This window comes from Rutilus rutilus, assembly GCF_951802725.1.
Source record: "Rutilus rutilus genome assembly, chromosome: 15".
In the NCBI taxonomy this organism is placed as follows: domain Eukaryota; kingdom Metazoa; phylum Chordata; class Actinopteri; order Cypriniformes; family Leuciscidae; genus Rutilus; species Rutilus rutilus.
The window spans coordinates 25,881,381-25,906,133 of NC_140220.1; the positions used below are offsets into that span (position 1 = coordinate 25,881,381).

The following is a 24,753-nucleotide window of genomic DNA, read 5'->3' on the forward strand; positions in this document are numbered from 1 at the left end:
AAGAAACCATTAGCCTTTTTCTGAGGAAAAGGTTTAAGTGGACAGACAAATGCAATTTTGTACAGGGAATGATGGAGGAGTACTAAAGGTTAGCATTAAGCACCACACACTGCAAACATTTCATTAAAACACTGTAAAAATAGTAACCTGCAGTTGTTACCTTAAATGTCAGTTTTTACATGATCTAACCCTCAAAAATCATTTCTTTGAGGTTAGTTTTGTCATATGAATTGATATTTTTTCATTGCACAAAACCAATTCATTTACAGGTACATTGCATGGTAAATCACTCTTTTTTTAGTTAAGTTATATAACAAAATGTTTAACAGAGTCTTATTATTTTGTCTTTATATCTGTATATGTATGGAAGGACTTATATAAGGGAATATGTCTTTTTAGCTTTCAACAAGTGCACTCTCATGTACTATATATGGGTTTAAAAAAATATAACAGTGGGCCATATGTAAAAAGAAAAAAAATGTGCTACCGTTCAAAAGTTTGTGGTCGGTAAGATTCTCTCATATGCGCACCAAAGCTGCATTTATTTGATATTTAATACAAAAATACATATACATTAAAACAGTAATATTGTGAAATATTCTTGCAATTGAAAATATCTGTTGTCTATTGTAATATATTTTGTATATATTTTTTCAGCATCACTACGCCAGTCTTCAGTGTCACAAAAACCATTCAAATATGCTGATTTGGTGCTTAAGAAACATTATTATCAATGTTGAAAACAGTTACTTGTGCTGCTTAATATTTTTGTGAAAACCATGATACATCTTTTGTGACAATTTAAACCTCTTTACATCTTACTGGCCCCAAACTTTTAAACAATAGTGTATATAAATACAAAGAAATATGTCCCATTTATTAAATCTAGCTTTCATAGATGGGTTGAAAAATATAACAGTGGGCCATATGTAAATAATAATAATAATAATAATATATTCAACTTCATTAGATTACAAAGTTGTATATCTCATCACTAGTGAGTTTCAATAGGAAAAGACATGTTAAGATAAATATTAAGGCCCTTGAAGATCAAAATAGCAGTGGCAGTGCTATATGGTAGGCCAACACCAAAAATTTTACATGACATCATTGTATTTTACTCGAAAAAGCGATTGTTCATTTTTTAAAGCAATTTGACAACAATCAAGTCTCTTCCCCCTTAATCACAAGAGAAATGGAATGGGGCATTGTGTGCTTTTTCTGACAATCAAATGTGCTTTCTTAGAGTCTAGATATTAGATATTAACTTGTTTGCCGTCTTTTAAGATCAGTTGTCATCACAACTGTTTGGATAAAACCTAGGCACAAAATGGTAAAAGCCAAAATCAGAATGAGGATGCTAAAAGACTATGTTCCTCCATCATTCCCATCATGCACATGTCAGAGGTGACAGGGCCACAAACACCATCAAACAAACACATTAGTCGAACATTCACACCATAGTAACCCCAACAAGGGAATGTTGTATTTCGGACTCTTTGTTCTGCAACTCTACACTGTGTTAGTCAAAATATATGTTGAATATTCTCTGTTTAGACTCTTTTAGACCTTAGATGCACTCTTATAGCTCAAGAGTACAACTAAATAAAAACTCTGAAGAAAAAAGCACCAAGGGAAGTGGAGAACCAGAGAGGGCATGAGAGTAGAGAAGAAGCGGCATTGTGCGCCTTTATAGGGAGGACTCATACTGGAGCAGCTCGTAGAGGAGGGGTCCATCCCTGTACCTGATGCCCACTGCATTGGGGCTGATGTACTGGAGGATGTTTATGGTCCGCCGCAAACGTCGGTCCACAAAGTGAGCATCCCAAGCCGGATAGCGCTTCCTGGGCATGTCAATCTTGATTAGGGGCCCCTCGGGCTGAATGGGCCGGCCCGCCGCATCGGTGGGCTCTGTGGATCTCACCTGGAACACCGGCAGGCATGTGTCTGTGGCAGCCTCCTCCGGCTCGCTGTAGTCCCCTGAAGCCATAGCCCTGGTCGGAGTGGCTTGGGAGCCCCGAGGCCCCGGAGTGGGAGCCATGGGCTCGGCCTCAGGTGGTAACGGGAGACCCCAGAGCAGCTCAGCACAGCAGGAACTGGCCAGCACCCTCAGCCCGGGTCCCATGGGATGCAGCACCCCGTAGTAGAAGACCATGCAGGCCACTCCGGAGGCAAAGCACAGGAAGACGCCGCAGAGGGCGGATGCAGCGTAGGAGTCGGTAGCAACCGGGTCTCTGTAGGTGTACCACAGAGCGGTAAGGATGGTATTTTCCACCAGCACCAGTGAATAATAAACCACCATGCGGAATCGGGTCCTTCCCTCCTTGACATTAAACCAGCAGAAGACGTAGACTACGCCGACCACCATGTTGAATAGCACCTCCTCCCACTTGGACATACAGAAGTCGGTGCCTCCGTGGATTACCCAGAAGGCCATGGCACACCAGTGAAGCACCACAAAAATGCCAAAGTATAGGTGGAAAACCGAGGCAAAAAGGGCAAAAGATAGCGCCCGAGAAGAAATGGTGAAGAAACGCCACAGAAGATGCACCAACGCTCCCCGGTAGCTCATACTCTTTTGGTCGTCGCGGGAATCACGCAGAAGCTTGTGGTATGAGGCCAGAACCCAGGAAAGCGAGAGAAGAGACGCGATCGCTGACACACCTGGACAACAGAGAGAAATACAATTTTTATTATTATTATTATTAGAAGATATACAAAGTATCATTGCTATACTATTGCTGTTCCTATACTATCACTGCTTATTAAAATTTGTAATTATTATAATTATATAAAAAAATTAAAAAAATAGTATTAAATCATTATTAAATAAACAAAAAAACAATCATTATAAATGTTAAATTAGAAACAATAGAACAATCAAATAAATGCAGCCTTGGTGAGCATAAGAAACTTCTTTTAAAAACATTACCGACCCCAAACCTTTGAATGGTAATTTACATATGAAGAGTTCAGATGCAAAAGCCTCTAAGTGCCATCTGAAATTTTCTTCTAGAATTATCATTTTTATCAACCTCGTATATTTAGGTTCAGTAATTTCACTTAAATGACAATTAATACGTAATCTTCATTGCCATTTAAGTGAAATTACTGAACTTAAATATACGAGGTTGATAACAATTATTATTCTAGAAGAAAATTTCAGACGGCACTTAGAGGCTTTTGCATCTGAACTCTTCATGAATGAATGTATTTTTACATGATAAATAGAGAAACATCCAGAACCACAATAAAACTGCATGAAAGCGTGCTCTGAATTCCAGTTTCCAAATTTCCCACGTTACAAATAATCTACATTAATCTGTCTGTTATTCACGCATTCTACAATCTTGGTAAATTGTGGGGGGAAAAGAACAAAATCAAACCCAATGTGTGTGTACTGTGATAAATGACTTTATCTGTATCCAGGAATGCTAATGAAAAGCACCCTAACACAAACAGTACAACAGCATCATTCATTGTCTTATCATTTCTATAACACCTGCCTACCATTTATGGAGCTATATTCTCCAAAACATACCTCTTGCTTATTCTATGTATCTTTTTTCTAAGATGTTTACCATTCATCCTGCTGAGCTCAGACTTCATGTTCATAAAATCATCTACACTGCTGGCAGTGCTGTCACCTCACAAGTAAGAAATGGTCTCACATCTCACATTATCAGCTGCACGGCAGGAAAAAAAAAAACATGTTCCCCACAAACACAATTGATCATTTAAAAGGGCTTAGCCAGGGAGGGCTCAGATTGTCAGATTCGTCCACAAGTCAGCCTTTTTTCCTGATGCACTGTATAGATTTGTCATGATTTGCTTGGTTTTCTGAAAGATTAAGATGGTTGCTACCCATTCTAGATGGTTGCTGGACTTGTTGATGTATTAATATAACACAAAGCTGTGAGATCCAGTAGATCATATTTTGTTGTCACAAACCTAACTGCGAATTTTAGCCATACATCATGTTGTTACAGAGTCTTGAGTTACACTCATAAAAAATTAAAGATGCATTTCCAGCAACATTTCTAATCAAGAAATGTTGATTGAGCGTGCAATGCATGTGAAAAATGTCCAACACTACTGCAAAGCAAATTAAGTCAATTTGACACTCTCGCTACTGAAATTATAAAATAAATATATCTATCTCATTATCTTCTTGTCAAGATTTAAAAATGATCCCAGTAAAATGCACACATGCAAAGAACATTCACTATAAAAGCAATACTGTACGAAATGTCAGCAGTCTCAGTACAGAGCCTTGAGGCACTCCTTACACTGCAGTGTTTCTGCCCGGTTCTTCTGGATCATGATGCAGAGCTGGAGAACCAGCTGTGGAGCGCTTTCCAGAAATGTCTCCAGTAGACGGAGCATGTTGACATCAGCATACTCGTACATCATGGCCCAGTAGAAGCGTCGTTGGTTCTCCTTTTGCCTGCGGCTCTGGATGCCGAGATACATTGTTCTGATGTACCTGCAGAGGGGCAGATGCAGAAACAAAGGAAAGCAGAGATAGTATGAAACTGGAATATACAGAGATGAAATTATATAGATTATATTTCAGATGTATAAAACGACAGTAAACAATGGGGGGAAACAGAGAAAGAGAAAACAAGGGAAGGGATCAGTTGACCAGACTGATATCTTGTATCCATTATGGACATATGTACATTCTCTGTGCAATTATGACCTTGTGCATTATTTGTATCCTTCAAACCAGTGTTGTGTTGAGGAGGTACTAAAAATAGTGTAGAAGCATCAGAGCCGGACAGTAACGGAGTACATTTACTTGAGTACAGTACTTAAGTACAATTTTGAGGGATCTGTACTTTACCTCGAGTATCATTTTTGGGGAGTACTCATGACTTTACTCAAGTACATTTGGGAGGCATTTTATTGTACTCTTTACTCCGCTACATTTCTATCCATAACCGTGAGTACCCGTTACTACTTCTAAAAAAAAGAAAAATCTCGGAAACCCTCAATTTGTTGTTTCCCTCTCAAACGTGATTGGATTGTGCAGGCGCCACTGATTGGGACAGCCTATCAGCAATCACCTTCAGCTTTCCGCCAAAGTCAACTCCATGGTCAGATTTAGATAAGAGACGAAACCATGGACGAAACAATGGATGAAGACGCAGCAGGTCCATCCCGGGAATGTGCCAACCCATGGCCCCAACTCGCCAGACTATTTCAATTTTCTGAACAAGTTAATGATAGGTTTCGCTTCAAGTGTTTGCTGTGTTTACCAATGTAAGCACTGTGGCAGTAGTAATGCAATATTTAGAAAATGTACTCTTGTACTCTTGATACTCAAGTACTTTTAAAAACAAGTACTTTAGTACTTTTACTTAAGTAGACATCTGACTGTAGTACTTTTACTTGTACTTGAGTAAAATTTACCAAGGGGTATCTGTACTTTTACTCAAGTAATGAAGCTGTGTACTCTGTCCGCCTCTGAGAAGCATCGAGACATAAGCTTTGCTTTGACTTCTACCATTGGGGTGCTAATATCAAGCAGTCCAGTAATACACACACCAGTACATTTGCATTGTCGTTGAAAGTTGTGAATTGTGGTCTTGTGAATATTACTTAAATATACAAACTAAGTTAGATGCTGTCAGTGACAATGACATTGCAACGTCCTTATGTGTTTATTCAATTATGTGTATGTAAAATACAGGACAAATAGCATTATTTCACATTTATATACGGGACAAATTTATTATTCCACATAAATACTCCTTTTGCTCCCAAACATCTAATATTAAATAACATATTCATTAGGGCTTATTTTTCAGTCTTTAAAAAGACTGTGATATTTGATGTGGTTCAGTTGAGAGTCAGGGGAAATCAGTAGTGTGCAATAACTGGAAGCAGATAATTATTCCAGCAAACATCTTGCCTATCTTTTCTCATCCTGTGTTAAAAGACACCACTATACCAGTGAGGACAGTGGCTGACGGGCGCCTGTCTAGGCAGGGATGGAGACAGGGTGTTCTGTGTCAGCGACTGTCAGAGATTGATTATTGAGCTTAGATGATCTTCTAGAGCTCAACACCATGTAGCCACACAATGTTTAAACATCGGGAGGCACAATCTCATTTCTTAACTGAAGCTCAATTATGATGTGTTTAATGAGTGAAGCTAAGATACATAAAGAACATAAAAATGTTGTGAGAGGAGCAGATTACATACAGCCATAATAACAGGACTGACGCTATGAGGTCAACAGGAGGTAAATGGGACTCACAGGTCCAGTATCTGAGAAAATGAAACTGCCTCCAAAAAGAGTGTAATGATACGACTACACCACTAGAGGGTACACGTTACTGTTGTGTAAAACAGGCTTTGCCCAACATAATCTGTAAAAACAGCATGATTCTGTTACTTAAAAGTGCTTGAAGCAATTTTTCTGAATTCTACACATAAAATGTCCCTATTACCATAAAGATATCATTCAAAATTGCTTCCCTGACAAATCACACCTGCCTCTGTGATGGTTCTAGTCTATGTAAACAGCTACTAATAAATAAATAAATAATTTATGTATTCATGTGTGTGCATTTTTGTATTAATTTCATTCAAAATGAGCAACTAGTAAAATAGCTACATTTTCTTATGAGATGGGAAATAAAGAAAGATTTTTTGATTAATGTACCAGTTACACTTAATCTTGACGCATTTTTACATTTACAATGTAATTATTGATCTATTTATTAAAACAAAGTATAGTTATCATCAAGTTTTCTCAATATATTTTTACATTTATTCCAAAATAATAACAAATATATTTTATTTGTTAACTAATGTTCGGCTGCTCTTTTTAATAGTCACTGGTGTCGCTGTTGGACAGTGTCACTTTAGAAAAATAGTGATTTATGCTCAAATTTTGTAATAGTGTATAATATTTTGTAATATCTGCATTGTTTTATTTTTACTGTGGATTATTTTCTCATCTAGTTTTTTTGAGGAGGCACTGCCTCTCTTGCCACCTCGGAGGAAACGCCCTTTGTTACACAGAAAACAGTGTAATACACAGTACATCAAAGGAACTGGTGGGAAACACACACATATTTATACACGAACTTCAAAGTTAGTCACAGATGCCACCCCACCTCCTTGGCTCCAGTCCACAACAATGTTGACGAGCATAATCTCCAGCTATCTCAGCTCTATGTTTCTTTCATGTCTGCGTTTGCCATTCTGTTCATACAATATGTTCTTCATGGTTTACTCATCCACACCGTCTGTAAGTGCACCCCGCTCCCTCTTCTCTCTGGACCACCAAGCTTTGAATGCCCTGTTCATTACACTGAAATCTATGAAGTCTTATTTTTACTGCATCAGGCATGGATTCTGAATGTAAAAACTTAGCAGCAGGTCATATTTCAGCATGAAAGGGGCAGCTGCTGCTTGAAGTTGCTGTGACTTCACTTCTCTGGCTGCCATAACCGTGCCATCTGCTCTGAGCTACTTTTACACTGAGAGCGGCTCACCCACTCTGTTTACACACCTAGTGAACACCGCTACAGCTGCTCTCGCATTTAATGTACACATTAAGTACAGAACCTCGCTACAGCTGCTATACAGTCACACACACAGATGATGTCTGTTCCCGAAAACCTAAACTGGTTTGAAAAACTCTATTTCCAATGCTGTGTTTACCCTTCTGACAAAAATACTGTTATTATGCCATGGTATCGGAAGTCAATGTGAATTGCTGTTTGCAACACATTTCATTTTGTTTAATGCATTTCCGAGTAGACAGAATAGTCAACAAGAGAAGAGTTTAGAATTACATAGAGCTTAGGTTAGACAGAGCTTAAAGTTTACCAAATAACAATAAGCTATTTTGCTATTGATGAACAAAACAAGACACATTAGCAGTTTGGCTAACCGGTAAACCTTATTTAGTAGCCCATATATAGCTATTGGTCAACAATATAAACTGTATTGCTAATTGGCTATTAGTGAACATTATGAACTAGCCACAATAGCTATTTGGCTAATTGTAAACATTTCAAAGTAGGCTAAGCTATTAATGAACAATATAAATGATCCATTATGGCTATTTGGCTATTGGTGAACATTTTAAACTAGCTTAAATAGCTATTTGGGCAATTGTAAACATTACAAAGTAGCCTAAATACTAGCCAGTCTATTAAATAACATTATAAACTAGCCACAATAGCTATTTGGCATTGGTAAACATTACGAAGTAGCCTAAATAGCTGTTGGTGAACATTCTAAACTACAGCCACAATAGATATTTGGCTGTTGGTAAACATTATGAAGTTGCCCATTTGTGATGTCTGTGGAAAAGGAAGGTTCTTTCAGAGAAAAAAAAAATAGTTTTTACATTCTGATGAAAGATTGTGAAGACAAAACACTTTTCTTTACCAAAAAAACCCGTCATTTTCGATATTTATATATATATATATGTAAAGTCATACTGTGAACATTTAATCCAAAATAAAAAAAAATCTGATGAAAAACAATTAAAAAAATGTTTTTCTTTGAATTCAACATCCTGTCGAGACTGTCCATCAAGCTTTCCCCAATAGCCTAATTGTTTTATGAGGACTGCATACTGTATCTAATGTTTCTTGCACATTTGCAGGTCTTTCAGAAAAGGGCAGCTTGTCTCAGTGACTCTTGGGAATCACATGCTTTTCTGAAAAGTGAGTGTGCCTTTAGCATCGTTCACCAGAATGTGTTTTGGATGGAGCGTAATCTCTTTCTGCCGCTCACTGCTCTCATGAAGCTAATTACAACTATAATCATCTTTGCATTCGTTGCAAAGCTTAATGGCTTTAACAAGAGCCGGTAATTATGTAAAAGTAGGAGGAACATTTGGTGGCAAACATCACTAACAACAGCAACAAAAAGACATTATTGTGCACACCGGCAAAGCACATCATGTTTCTTTGTGAGAGTTAATTCTCCACAACAGCCTGGACTATAACACATCTCTGCATACAATGTTACAGAAGCAAGTTATTCACTCTATTTTATTTAATGTTATCTGAGGATTTTATGTCTCTAAAGCCCCTTTAAGCTATATGTCCAAACATCAGTGTTTGTGTAACAAACTGACATTATGATGAAACTGAAGACCTAGTACATTGTTATTATAGGAAAGTAGCAAACAAAAACCATAATAAAGCAGGACTTGACAAGATAGAATTCAGACGTCAGCAACCTAAGGCACGCGTGCCAACACTGGCACGCGGAGGGTTAATCGCTGACACGCAAGCAAATGCGAGAGAAGTGTATGTATTTCATTCAGATAAAGTAGTCTACCTGCACACAGATCTACATTTTGATGTAATAATTCCTCATAGTAAAAAAAAGCTTATTTTATTAAGTTAGAGATGCACCGATTGATCCGCTGGTGGCCGAAATCAGCCGATTTTCACGTGATCGGCCATAACCGGCGACTGGCCGGTCAGTCTGACATATGCCGATTTTATGCCGGTCAAATGCACTTGGTCTCGGGCTCCCCATGATTAACATCGCGCAACACCAGCATCACATGTGCACACGGAACGCACATGTAGGAAACCTCGTGAATTACGGCCGTTTCACGCATATTTTTTTCGGCGTGCATGTTAATCAATGAGTGCATTCAGGAGCGTCGCGTGAGCAGCAGTGAAGCGAGGAATTCGCCGCCTAGTCTATTTTGTCTGCGCTGCTCACGCTCAATTAAAGTGAAAGCACACATTTGATGGACAAAATAAATATGATTTCAAACAAAAGTGCCTAAAATGCACAGAATGTGCATGTCTAGTGTGTTTAACAAGAACTGGATTAGGTTATGTCAGAAAAGAAAATGAAGACTCAAAAATATTTATATAAAATCAACCCATTTAAACTTGTTTTTATTATTCAGTTTGGGTAAAACAAAGGATATGATATTTTATATAAAATATATATATATATATATATATGTGTATATATATATATATATATATATATATATATATATATATATATATATATATATATATATAATCTAAAACAAATTTCAAGAGAAATATTTACATTTCTGTAGGCCTACTATTTCTGTGTAAGCCATTATGAAAATGTAAAATGTTTGTGTAGCCTATTTATATGAGTGTGTGTGTGTATATGTATATGTATATATGTATATATGTATGTATGTATATATATATATATATATATATATATATATAGACTATGTGTGTGTTGTGGCACAGTGATGAACTCGGAAACTTAAAAATGGCACTTTATGACAAAAAGGTTGCCGACCCCTGAGATAGATGAAGCTTGAGAAAGGGCTCTAAACATAAACCAGACATGTACAAGACTCACAAAAAAGGACCAAAAGGACATTTAATACACAAGGGACAAAGGTAACATGAGGGGTAACTTATGTACATACGTAGGGGTCAAAAATACTGTATAACAAGACTAAATGAATAGTAACCAATGACTAAACAAGACTAATAAACAACAACCAATGACTAGACATGACTAACCAACAACAACCAAGGACTACACAAAACTAATCTATGACTAAACAAAACTGACCAACAACAACAAATGAGTAAAGAAGACTAATCAACAACAATCTGACTAAACAAGACTGACTGACCAACAACAACCACCAAAGATACAAGAATAATCAACAACAATCCATTACAAAATAAAAATGCCTGACCAACAAAAAAAAAAAACAATGAGTAAATATAACTAACCAACAACAACCAAAGAGTAAATAAGACTAACCAACAACAATCTGACTAAGCAAGACTGACCAAGAACAACCAATGAGTAAATAAAGCTAAACAACAACAGTCTGACTAAACAAGACTGACCAAGAACAACCAATGAGTATACAAGACTAAATAAAACTCATCAACAACAATCCATTACAAAAAAGACTGACCAACAACATCCAATGAGTAAATAAGACTAACCAACAACAATCTGACTAAACAAGAATGACCAAGAACAACCAATGAGTAAATAAAGCTAAACAACAGTCTGACTAAGCAAGACTGACCAAGAACAACCAATGAGTAAATAAGACTAATCAACAACAATCCATTACTAAAACAGCCTGACCACCACCAACAGTAACCAATGAGTAAGTAAAACCAGTTGTGTCTAAAGATGAGGATCCAATGAACACGACACAGTGAAATAGCAAAATAAAAAAGACAAACCTACAAATAACTACGTTAAGAAATAAATGTAATATAATATAACTACATGTTAAGAAATGAAACTGTCACTCTAAATGCATCATGCATGGAGCCCATTTACCACTTCACTGCATGAATCAGATTTCTGAGGACAAATGGCAAAACAGCACATGCATCTGAAAAATGCAACGTGAACTGGAGTTTCACCTGTCACAATGCCAACAGAATGAACGAGGTAACTTGCCAGGTTTTTCCTCAACAAGGAGAGGATCTCAAACCGTGCAGCTAGTGCTTCAGCTCCATTTCACCGCTCAATCATATAGTCAGCTGACTGAAGGTGACACAAAATGTTCCAGGGAAGGAGCCTGTCCGCAGGAAAGAAAAATCACAAATGAGATCTCAATTGTTTCTGCAGTTTATAGATAACATTAAGAGCAAATGGAGACTTTTCTCTTGATTCTCCTGATAAAAAGACCTACTAATTTCACGTGTCCGCTTTAAAGTCAATGTCTCAGATCATGCTCAGATTTGTCTAGAAACCAGAATATATGACATATAGGATAAATAAAAACAAAACAAAAATGTAATAACTCTAAAATTGTCATGTGTAACCATCAAGAAAAATAATCTTTTTGAATAATTTGAATACATATGAATGTACACATCTTAATTATTTAAAGGTTTTTAAAGTTTATAAATATAATGAATTATTAATTTATAAATATGTGGCGTAAAGGTGTATTCATCATTGTAGGTATGAATAGCATTTTTAATGTATTTAAAATGTATTGTCACATCATTGATCCACGAGGGTCAGCAATCACATCAGATTTCAATTAAAAATAGGAATTTGCTAGAGGCAAAGTTGACACATAAAAGAAACACAAGTCCATTAAGTCTCCTAACCTACGAAAGAGCAACCTCTGAGCTATAAAACTTCCCTCTGGGGGTGAAGAAATGTGAGATGGTGTGTCAAAGCTGGGAAGGTCAGCTCCGATTTTCCATCAGAGGCTTGTCTGATTCAGGTGGGGCTAAAAAAAAAAAAAAAAAAAGGACAAAGCATTTGTCCTTAACATACATAATTCATCTCGTACATTCAATAGCCCACTCATGTAAGACAGGGCTGTTCTTCTCAAGCATGAACATGGCTAGATGCAACTCAGGAATAAATGTAAATGTTGACAGTTTCAGCCAGAATGTGCATAAGATCCATTATTCAGACCTTTGACTTCTGAGCTTTGACAGGTGTCGGTTGCTCCGCACAGGGCAGGAGAAGAGAGGGAGAGGAGGAGAGAGAGAAAAGACAAGTGAAGGGGCAGGGTGAGAGGAGACGTGAATTGGGAGAGGGGAGGGAGGCTATGGATCAATAGCTCAGGCTTTTCAAGAGCTGCATCATAACCAGAGCTAACATCTGGCATTCACTGACATTTTCTGTAAGTCTGGTAAATGTCAGGGGGTGCTAACAAACAAACCCACCAGTATGCTCTTTGCCCCCCACACTCACATGCTCCTCAAATGTTGGAGCAGTGTGATCCAGAACCAGTCCACTCGTGTGCTGTTGGACTGCGCTCCATATCCTGATTCCTGACTCCAATGGGCGGAGCAAATGATGAGTTCAGTGTAAGAAAAAAACGTGTAACCCTGTATTAAAATGCTTCTAATGACCCCATGGAAATCAAAATTAGCTTTAAGTTCAAAGTTAATACAAAATTAAGATCGCACTATTCTTGTGGATAAAAAATAACAAAATTGTATTATTGAGTGTGTGCTAACATGACAATTCATAACTATTTAATGTTTTGTCAGATTGGTGGCGAATGCGTTCAATCTAACTTGTACATTATTCTTTGAACATGAGATGCAATATATATATATATATATATATATATATATATATATATATATATATATATGTATGCGATGGACACTTTACTGTCCCATAAGGCCACGGGAGAGAATTGATGAATGGCAGTAAGGTGACGTAACTGACGCTGGTAGGTCACATGACTAACAACATGGCGGATGTATACGTCCGAAATTCATTCATACTATATAGAACATTCGTTTTTTTAATGGTCCTGAAGTAAATTCAAATGTAGTACCTACTCAGACAGTATGTGATTTCTGACACACCGAATGGCTTGCCCATTAGGAACTGCAACCTAACACATATAAAGCCATGTAGAATGCTAGTATGTGCTTCCAAAATCAGCTATAGTTCAACTCAAACTGTAAGAACAACAGTCTTCAAACTTCCTCTTCACAGTAAGCATCCAAATTGACTATCAAAAAACTATTTCTATACTAATTATTCAAAACACGGTCTTGTGCTGGAGAGAAATATACATGATTTTTCTCATTTCACTCCCATCGCCAGGTGTGACAACTAAAATTCACCCTGAATGTACTCCCAAATTTTATGAATTCATCCAGCAGATACACATTTGAAATGTATATTCTTTCTCTTCTAAGAGAATGAACCAACTTTATGTAAGTCTTAATATCATTCGCACTCATAAAATTATTGTCCAATAAAACACAGCATATGCTGAAATTGTGTAAAAGGAAAAGACTATGATTGAAGAGGATTCCTGTGTGAGTGAAAGTCAAGCAAAGGTTTACGTAAACTCAAATAAATCACTTGAAAAGTGCAGCTTTCTTTCCTGAGTTGAAGTATTTCTTATTGAAACGGGAAGCTGGGGTGGGACACATCAAAGGGCCCTTTATATATAAAAGAAAGCTGCACTTTTCAACTGACTTATTTAAGAGTTTACGTAAACTTTGTTTGACTTTCATTCACACAGAAATCCTCTTCAATCGTAGTCTTTTCCTTTTACACAATTTCAGCATATGCTGCATTTGAAGCCCTTCACGCTGAGACCTTTTAGACCTGTTATCTGAAACCTGGCTCCCCTTGAATTATTCGGCCTGAGATCATTGAGCTTGCTCACGCCTCGTTAGTTAGCCTGCGCTTGGCCTCCTGTTCCAGGTCATGTCCAAGCCATCTGTCCATCCGCACCAAAGATACAGACCATTTCCTGCTGCACACGTGTTGCATTTTATTTATCCTATATTGTCACGGTTGGTTGCAGCAGAGAGGAAGCAGGATCTAGGTGCAGCAGTCTTTATTCAGAAACAAACTCAAATCTTTAAATCACACTCGAGAACAGGAATACCAGGAACAGAACAACCAACATAAAATGACGTAAAACTGACAAAGAAAAGAACTGATGCAAACACAGGGCTTAAATAGACAGCAACGGAGGAGCTAATTAACAAGAAACACCTGAACAGAACTAACAATCAATTAGAAACCATAGTGATAAACAGGGAGAGAACTGAACCAATTAACGGGGGGTTGAACTGGCTATTTAATACACTGTAAAAAATGTCTAATCTTCCCAACTCAAAATTTTCAAAATTTTCAACATTTTTCAATTGGCCCAAGTGAAATTCTGTAAATTTAATTTGATAATTTACAGATTTTCACTTGCGCCAATTGAAAAATTTAGATGTGACCAGTCACTAGAAAATGTTGAGTTGGGGAGGTTAGACATTTTTTACAGTGTAACATTCCGTGATAGGAATGACAGTGGAAATTACATATCTAACATGTTTTTAATAAAATGGCATTAAAATGATTTAATGTCTTGAATAATTAAATTTTTAACATTGTATGTATATTATACACTATATTTATGCATCACTATTTTTTACATGTTTCCATAATTTGACAAAATGCACAATGCACAATGAAATATTCTGATTTTGCGGGAAAAAATAAGTAATATTTACATTGATTTCTCTTAGTTTTCACCACACATCACATGTATGGGTCTGGGGCAAGGGCAAAACAATTAAATGTATACATAAAAGGCATAGTAAAAAGTTTCCCAGACATTACCATATTTTAATGTGACCTTCACATAACAAAAATAAACTAAATCTATTCATATTAATCTCGTGGTTAACTTCTCAACCAAACTTCCAGGGGGAAGTCTTAAAATGATTTCTATGTAGTCATATTACCATAATTAAAATGCTAAAACCCTAAAATAAAAATGTACATCATTAAAGTGACATTTTTGACAAATAAAGTGACATTAAAGTGACACAGAAGTAGAGGTAGTTAGATAGGAGGGCCTTCGAATATTGTCTTGGACAAATGGGGTCCTTGAAGTCAAAAAGGTTGAGAACCACTGAGCTAAAACTTGGAGAAACACCCTAAAGTAGCGAATATTTCAATATAGTAGAAGTGACCAATTTTTTGGAGAAGCATAAAGCTTATATTTTCCTGGCCTGCTGCCTTGCACGTCACACCTCACATGACAGTCACTATTATAGACGTCCTTGGAAATGACCCATTTCATGCCCTTCAAGTATTAACAAAGCACTGTCGTTACTTTTAAATTTTACTGTGTGCTAAGACGGCCACCATTTTGGCTGTTTTGCATATTTCTGTAGCCTATTGAAGTACATACGCCTAATTGGTTGGAGAGGTGTGTGTGGGCAGCAGATGTGTGTGTGACAGGACAGCGATGACTCACTAAATGAGTCATTGAGCTGAGGTGAGAGAGGAAACACTTTCTTCAGGTCCTCCATATCACCTTGCTGAACGCTCCTCCAGTTTCCCAGCATCCCTTTCTTCCCTTTACTATCTGTTCCCTGTTTATTTATGCTTCCATTTTCCCTCTATTCCTGGTTCTAATCATTATTTACCGCTCTCCGCTCTCCGCTCGCTCTTTTGCTCTCCCTCTCTCCTGATTATTTGTCTCTGCTGAGGTTCTCTTTGATTATGCGCAGCATCTCTGTCCCCATGTGCAACTCAGGTATTTATAGCCACAGTCCTATTCACTGTGAGGGAGAAACACACAAATGGCTACAAATTAAATTTGGCTTTTATGAAAGTGTGACAGGGCCAGATTTAGAGCCGACTGGTTGTCTCTGGAGAAAAGCAAGAAAGTACCTTCCATTACATCACTATGATGGCAACAGTGAGGGCATAAATGCTTCCCAGTGGGTACAGAAACATTTCCATTTATCAAAGTAGCACACAACACTTTTAAGACAGAGTATACAATAAATCACAGACCCAGAGAAGGCTTTAAGTTGGCATGAAACAGAAGTTGTCTTTTCTTCCCTATTTTGAAACAGGAACAGGAAATGTAGGGCGGGACTTGATTTAGTCAATCGAAAATTGATTGGTTTGTTGTGGTTTGCTATTGCTGTGCTTTCATGTGAGTGAGGTTGTCCCACCCTCACGCCAGTAAACACATCTGGGGACTTTTTTGGACTTTTCAACAGACTATGCTTTGGGACATGCTTATTCTAATATCACATATTATTAAGGATGGATAGTATGCACACTAGGAGGATGCAAGGTCAGTAACGGAAAACATTTGAGTAATGCTGCATCCATGCCACTAGGTGTCACTATAAGTCCAAAAAGACTGCAAAAGCCAACGTCTGATTAGCATTCTGCATTCGACCACTCCAGACATGTCGGCGTCCCGCCATATTGGAACGGTCAGCGTGTTGTAACACACAGAAAGGGTTAGGCCACAACACTGGGCAGCTTTTGGTTTTGAAACCGCTAAGATTTATCCCTGAGAAATGGGATAACCTTTCACAGGTGAGAATGTGTTGCTTTGTGTTTTTATATACAATAACTCAATATTACAGGTTTAAACTACTATTTCATGGTGGTGTATGTAATTTTTTGACTGTACTAAAGCATAAAATACTATAATATGTTTGCTGATTTTTAGGAAACATGTTAAGTTCACATACTTGTTTCTCTAAAAACAATACAGACAGTTTTGATTTTTTACTTTGAAATGTGTGTGTTACATGTCTTGTTTTGGTCTGTGTGATCCCGTCCACTGAAACTCTACCCTCCGTACTGCAGGAATATAATATTGAATATTTTGAAATTGGACTGCAGTACCCATTTCAACCACTTACTGTCAAAATTACACACTGTACCTTTAATGTTTTTACTTTTACTTTTGTACCTTTTTAATGTCGTGTTAGCTGACGCCTTCGTCTTGTTGTATTGTCGTTTTGTTTAGCAAAATCATCTGCTGAAGTCTATTGCAGATAGATATTCATACACGCGTCTAACTACGCTTGCAGACGCTCAGTCAACTTGCTCTCGAATGTTCGGGTAAATGGATAGATTTCTGAATGTATTACTGCCAGCCACTGCAATATAAACAAAAATGACTAACTGCTAATATTTAGGCTACATACTGTATTATATAGTAAATATATTAGATTTATTTGCATTTATTTGATTTATCTGCAATTATTTGATTAAACAGTAATATTGTGAAATATTACAATTTAAAATAACTGCTTTCTGCTTTAATTTTTTTTTACATTTAATTTATTCCTTTGATGGCAAAGCTGAATTTTCAGCAGCTATTACTCCAGTCTTCAGTGTCACAACGAAAAGAATTTCACTACGCTGATTTGGCTGTCAGTTCTAATCATTTTGCACTAAATTACAACTTCAGTAGCATTCATGAATAGAAACTACCTTTAGAGAGAGCAAAAAAAATAAAAAGAACATTTGTTATTTGTTTTAGTGTGTTTATGTGTGTTTGTCTCCCACTGCCTCACGGCTCATAGTCAATGGAGCTGTGAGTCCCTCACGCTCTGATTCTCTTCACGCTCTTTTGTCACTATTAGCAACTGCCTGCTCATATCACAGCGAGAGTCTGGATCACATGAGTTCATGTTTAGGAGAGGGAGGAGGAAGAGGATGTGGTCACTGCAAAAAGAGATTCGTACCTCAGTCTGTCAAAACGAGGGGCTGAGGAAATCATCATCTACTGTCTGTGGTAAATAGTCAATTTGTGATATTTACTTGCAGTGTCTGGGGATCATGATGAAATCGGAAGCGGGCAGAAATCAATGAGTGAGCTTACATGTAGGCTACAACAGAATGTTGATAAATATTCAAATCAACTATTCAATTATCCAATCAATTATTTATTTTTATACACAGTTCAATATATGTACCATTCAAAAGTTTGGGATTGGTACGATTTTTTTATGTTTTTGAAGGAAGTCAGACTTTGAATGGCAGAGTGTGTAGCCTATATATATTGTAAATATACATATGTGACCCTGGACCACAAAACCAGTCACATGGGTAAATTTTTCAAAATTGAGATTTATACATCATATGAAAGCTGAATAAAAAAAGCTTTCCATTGATGTATGGTTTGTTAGGATAGGGACCGAGAGATAGGATTTGGCTGAGATACAACTAACTGAAAATCTGGAATCTGAGGGTGCAAAATCGACGCCCCTACCACGATTGTTGATTGACAGCAGCGTTTCAACACAGACCAATAATGTCAATCATAGTCCGCGCGGACCGGCGCGTCATTGTTGATACGCTGGAGCACTGTCTATGAGCAGAATGGCGTCTTAAGCGATTGTGGTGTTCTGTTCTTGGGTGTAATAAGGAACACAGCAGTCATTTTGAATCCGAACCGCTGAAGACGCAGTGGCTGAGTTTGTTTTCGAAGGGAATATTCCCCACGATCAACGTCAATGCTTTCATGTTTGCGCGAATCATTTCACACACCAGACTGCTTTACAAACGAGGGTCAGTAACGTTATAAAGCTGGTTTTGCTAAGAAGCTGCTCCTGAAAAAAGGATCGGTACCAACTATTCGTGTTCCTGCTGCACCTCCAGAAGAAGAAGTGAGTGTAACGTTTTATTAACCTTTATATTAATATTTATATTAATCTTCGCAAATCGCTTGCTTGCACGCTTCACGATGAATGCGGCTGTTTACACTCAGGGTACATTATGGCATGTTTTCTATGTACGACGTTCTCAATATAATTCATAATCCCACGTTTCTAATGAACAACGCGCTATGGTTATTGTGTTATTGCGTTATTGTGTACGCACAGAAAAGAGGGGCGGGTGAGTAAAGCTCATTATCATTTAAAGACACATGCACTTAAACAGCGTGCTGAAAACAGAGCTGTTTTTGACCAGGTAAAATGAGTGTTTTCTTAAATTACTAATGAGAATTTTTAATTAAAGTATATTACAAACTTTTAATTTAGACCCTAAAGAATCATATAAGCTTGTACAAAAATGGCATTATATGACCCCATTAATATCCTAATGATTTTTGGCATAAAAGAAAAATCGATAATTTTGACCCATACAATGTTTGGTTGGCTTTTGCCACAAATATACCCGTGCTACATGTGACTGGTTTTGTGATCCAGGGTCACATATTATCTCTGAAAACAAAGCTCAGTATGTTACACAATTTTGCTTCTCGAGTAAATACATGTTTATTTATTTGTTTAGATATTTTCACTGGAAAACAAGGCGAAGGCGAAAATGATGGCATTGTAAAAAACAAGCAGAATTAAGCTGTGGACGCACGCAAAGAAGATCCTAAATGAGATCTGATTTCTTGCCAATTATGCATTTTGACAGTATGAAAGCACATACAGTATTTTTTATTATATTCCAGAAAGTGCATGTGCATGTTAACATAAACTGCATGTAGCAGTAGACCAGACCTTTATCCACCACTGCTGTTTTACACATCTCATGCCTCTTGTCTATGCACACTGTGCCACTGTGTTCCACTTTCACGGCAGAAATCCTGTTACAGAAGTGCATACTGCATACTGGTCCGTCATGTCAGTCAGAGTATAAACGCATTGCTTGTTTCTGCTCTGGAGCCCCAGAGAGCAGCTAAATGTGTAGAAAGCGTGGCCTTTTGAGTCGGCTTCCCAGCCAATCAGAGGCCACCGTGACTTTGCCAGGGATGTTCTGATTCTTCACTCGAATATAAATGTATTTTCCTGCCCACGGCGATGCATCTCCATCGCTGCGAATAAGCAATAACGGTGAGCTAATCAGAGCAGTTTTTAGTTAATTTTTGTTGGCTGGCTTATTGGATGATTATTAGGCCTTATGAAAGCTGTAAAAGATTTCATGCTGAGACTTTCATCGATTTCATCTCTGATGCTTTCCTGTGTAGTTTCATAACTAAACAAACATCAGGCGTGTGCAAATACAACAAAAAACAACATCTGAGTTTCAAAGAGATCCGAGTCCAAAGAGAATGCAGGAGTTACTGACAGCTGAGCATCCTTTGAATCTAAACAAAGGGAATATGGACAATTTTTGGCAGTATAGAAGAGAATGGGATTTTCTCTGCCTTCTTTGGAGCTTTGAGAGCTCCCATCAACCAGACATGGGCCCTGACTAAGCCAGGATTAAAAGAAAGCGCTTGACCTACTTGCTTTTTATGAGAACGCTGCGGCTGCCTGTCTTTCCCTTTCGGTCATTGAAAAGCACGTCGTGCAGGTTTATCCTGTTTGAGACTGTAATTACGGCAAGTGGCTTACCGTTTCGGAGAACCCTCGCGACAGCAGAGCAATTGAAATCAATTATCAATATAATTTCCTGGAGGTCTTAGATTTCTGCCTACTAGTTTGCAGTCTGTGGAAGCACACTAGCTGAGCACACTAACTTACACGCATTTGCTAGTGTCTGCATTTATAAGCAGGCAATTTGTCATTCTTAATAGTATGGTCTCAGTGTGTTGTTTTGCACAAAGGCTGAGCAAAAAAAGTCTCAAAAAGGACATTTTTCCCTCAAAGAATTGCTGACTTGGGAGCTGTGTACTGAAATTTGTTCTCAGCAGTGGGAATACTGAAATTTGCCTATACTTATCTTTAAAAAAGTTTTGAGGACTGTGCTAAGAACTCATATGTTTGTTAAAAGAACAGTGAACAAGGTGCTTCCTATAATAAATTCTGTATATATACCTTGCAGAATCTTCAAAATATTATTAGAAAATGTAAAAAATGTAGTACTGCCCTAAATAAGATATTTTACATAACAGATGTTTACTTAACAACAAAATATTGTTATACATCAAGACAAAATAATAGCTGAATTAAAAAAAAAAATTACATGTGGGAAAAAAATGAGAAACTGTCAAAAATGTCAGATTGATAGAACTGTCCTGAGGGGGGAAATCTTCATTAAAATAATGAAATTCAAAAGATTATTAAGATAATTAATATATACACTCACCTAAAGGATTATTAGGAACACCTGTTCAATTTCTCATTAATGCAATTATCTAATCAACCAATCACATGGCAGTTGCTTTAATGCATTTAGGGGTGTGGTCCTGGTCAAGACAATCTCCTGAACTCCAAACTGAATGTCAGAATGGGAAAGAAAGGTGATTTAAGCAATTTTGAGCGTGGCATGGTTGTTGGTGCCAGACGGGCCGGTCTGAGTATTTCACAATCTGCTCAGTTACTGGGATTTTCACGCACAACCATTTCTAAGGTTTACAAAGAATGGTGTGAAAAGGGAAAAACATCCAGTATGCGGCAGTCCTGTGGGCGAAAATGCCTTGTTGATGCTAGAGGTCAGAGGAGAATGGGCCGACTGATTCAAGCTGATAGAAGAGCAACTTTGACTGAAATAACCACTCGTTACAACCGAGGTATGCAGAAAAGCATTTGTGAAGCCACAACACGCACAACCTTGAGGCGGATGGGCTACAACAGCAGAAGACCCCACCGGGTACCACTCATTTCTACTACAAATAGGAAAAAGAGGCTACAATTTGCACGAGCTCACCAAAATTGGACAGTTGAAGACTGGAAAAATGTTGCCTGGTCTGATGAGTCTCGATTTCTGTTGAGACATTCAGATGGTAGAGTCAGAATTTGGCGCCTTGTTGAATCAATGCCACGTAGAATTAAGGCAGTTCTGAAGGCGAAAGGGGGTCAAACACAGTATTAGTATGGTGTTCCTAATAATCCTTTAGGTGAGTGTATATTTATCATTTATAAATAATAATAGACCCCAATAAGTGACGAACCCGGCTGGGACACGCTTATTGCTCGTGAGCATCCCTATGCCCTACTCCCTTCGAAGGGTAGAGCCCTTGAAGTGGAGACTTTGGAGTGAGCAGGGCACTTGTGTGGCATTATGTAGCCGTTTGGAACGCACTTGGTGAAGGGAGCAACGAAAGACAATGTAATTTCCTCATCATTTTCACCTGGGATGTTCCCATGAAAACGCAGCACGGTGTCCATCAGCTGAATAGCTGTTTTTACGACAGAAATTTCTTATTATTACTGTTAACATAACTGTTGCAAATAAATATACATTTTATACAAAAAAGATTTTAAAATATGCGTTATATATCTGTGTGTGAGTGTCTCAACTTTAAAACGTATCCTCTCATCTTTGGACCCTGCATTACCTAACATTTCTTATGAAACTTATTTAAACATAGCATGACAAAATTTGTGTAACTGATGTATAGATTAAAATCTTACCTTCATGTTCTTTTTTTCTTCAGCTCATTGTTAACTCTTCTTTTCTCATTTGTATTCTGATGACATTGAACATATTGTAGGCTATACAAAGTTATATGTCATAAACATGTCATCTCTGTATGTTTTGCAAAAAAAAAAAAAAAAAAAAGTAGACTTTGATCTATAACAGAGAATGTCTAATAGGAAGAGAATTGGCACTCTCTGCTTACTTCCGGTTTCTGGACTGGCTGCAGTAACACGTCTCTGTCCATGCGGGGGCGCTCGCAGGCGAGTGCAGAATGAATGGAGGTCTATGGCGAAAAACCCTCAAAATCCACTTTTCTCAGGATATAATTTTTTGTCTAGTAATTTGAATGTTGTATTCGAAAGGAGATGCAAAGAAATTACACATTGCTGGGTGTTAGATTTTTTAGAGTCTCTTATTTGGTTTAAAAAGTCTTTTAAAATGTCAATGACGTCAGAATGCTGACGTCATTAGCAGAATGCTAGCGTGTTATGGGCAACAACAACTCAACCTGTAAGAAATCGAAAGGACATAAGTACTCGTTCATTCAACTTTCGACCTATAACCCATGTTGAACTTGCAAAACCTACAATCAAATCTGAGATTTCTCAACGGCAATCGGGTGAAAGAGACACATTTAGTCGTCTAGCCCCATAGACTCCCATTCATTCTGCACTCGCCCGCGATCACCTCCAGTGGAATTCTAATGGAACTGCAACCAAGATCGATACAATGGGGCTAATAGGAAGTGCCAAGGCTCTCCGTAGACGGGCTCTGTCTATAAGCACGTCCCAGCCGGGTTCGTCACTTATTGGGGTCCCCTGGAAACATTTCCGTTGTGTTCTGTGCTATTTGCAGCGCGTTTCTGTATTTGGTTGTGTTGTGAGTATTTGGAGCACACGTGTTGTAAAACTGATGTGTTGTAAAAGATGTTTTCTTAATTTGCAGGTGTTTTTCTATTTGCATGTGTTTTCTTCAGTTGTAGCGCGTTGAGCTCTCTCGGCCACCGTGGGTACGTTCAAAAGGGACCATCAATACTGTTACCAAAATCTTTTTTCAGAAGTGACCTGGCCAAGATGAGCAGCCACAGAATGTCTCACAATTTCACAGTTACAAAACACCACAATATCAATACAAATCTAAAAACATTTACAATTAGATTTTTCCTTCAACAGCTCACAGAACAAAGATTTAAAAGTCTGCATCTTCAAATCATTTTGTTAAGAGTTCCAATAACTGGGTACGGCACACCGGAAAGCTTGTTTTCCTATTTCAGTTTGTACAGATGGAACTGGAAGGGAGGGTAAGTTCAGTGAACAAAGAATATACCCCAAAAATGTTCTGTTAAGGAACAAAGATAAGAAGGCAACAGACCCAAAATAAACAGGTACCAGTGTTTAAGTCTGCGTATTGATAGTGAGACCAACATATACAGCTCACAATGATGAGTTCTGAAATTACAATTTGTTTTGAGAGCATGATTAAAGAGTGTCTAAGGAACACCTCAGCAAAACATCTAGCCTACATATCAATCAAAAGAACTGGCATGAAGGTGACAGAAACTAATCTCTCTTTTGCCTCAAATGAAAAACAGGCTTTGTTTCTAAAATAAAACCCTAGCTTGAGTTTAGTCCTTAATTGATTTACATGAAATTTAGAAGATAGAGATTCATCAAATATATAACCAAGATATTTGTTCTCAGGAGAGTTCACAAAATGTGTCTAAATGATTATCGAAATCAGCCTGAATTCTCATGATTTTAACAATTTAATGTGGATGATTTTTTTAATCCTTAGCCAATACATCACAAACAGGTCTTAGAAAAGTCATGAAAATGGTGATATGGGCAATACAGAAATTGCTTGTGATACAGGCAATGTGAGCAACATGGATGATACAGTATACACAATAGACTAATGACCAGGATGAATATGAGGAAAAAGAAGACGAGGAAGACTAAAGAGAGCGATGGGAAGAAAGAAACCCATGAGGTAAACTAATCACCAAATATGCAATGCAATTTTCTGGCTCTGTGCCTCCATCCTCCCCGTCTCCAGGGCTCCTTTACTATTCCGCTCACACACGCAGTCTCATGCCCACTCCATCTATCAGACTATACCATTTCACAACCACCCTCTCCCCCTGACAAACCCTGGGACACATCCACTCCGCCTTCCCGCATAGGGGAGTTTGGGAGT

General features: G+C 37.7%; 1 protein-coding gene across 1 annotated transcript in view; it reads right to left on the reverse strand.

Moving 5' to 3' along the window:
* Positions 1-1,690: 1,690 nt before the first annotated feature.
* Positions 1,691-24,753, reverse strand: part of xkr6b (XK, Kell blood group complex subunit-related family, member 6b) — a gene marked incomplete at its 3' end in the record, with an annotated part of 58,035 nt that continues 34,972 nt past the window's right edge. The window contains exons 2-3 of the mRNA XM_084431371.1: positions 4,290-4,486; positions 1,691-2,664 (exon numbers count right to left, since the gene is read on the reverse strand). Of these exons, the coding sequence (XP_084287497.1) occupies positions 1,691-2,664; positions 4,290-4,486 (1,171 nt within the window). The remainder of the gene's footprint in view (positions 2,665-4,289; positions 4,487-24,753) is intronic.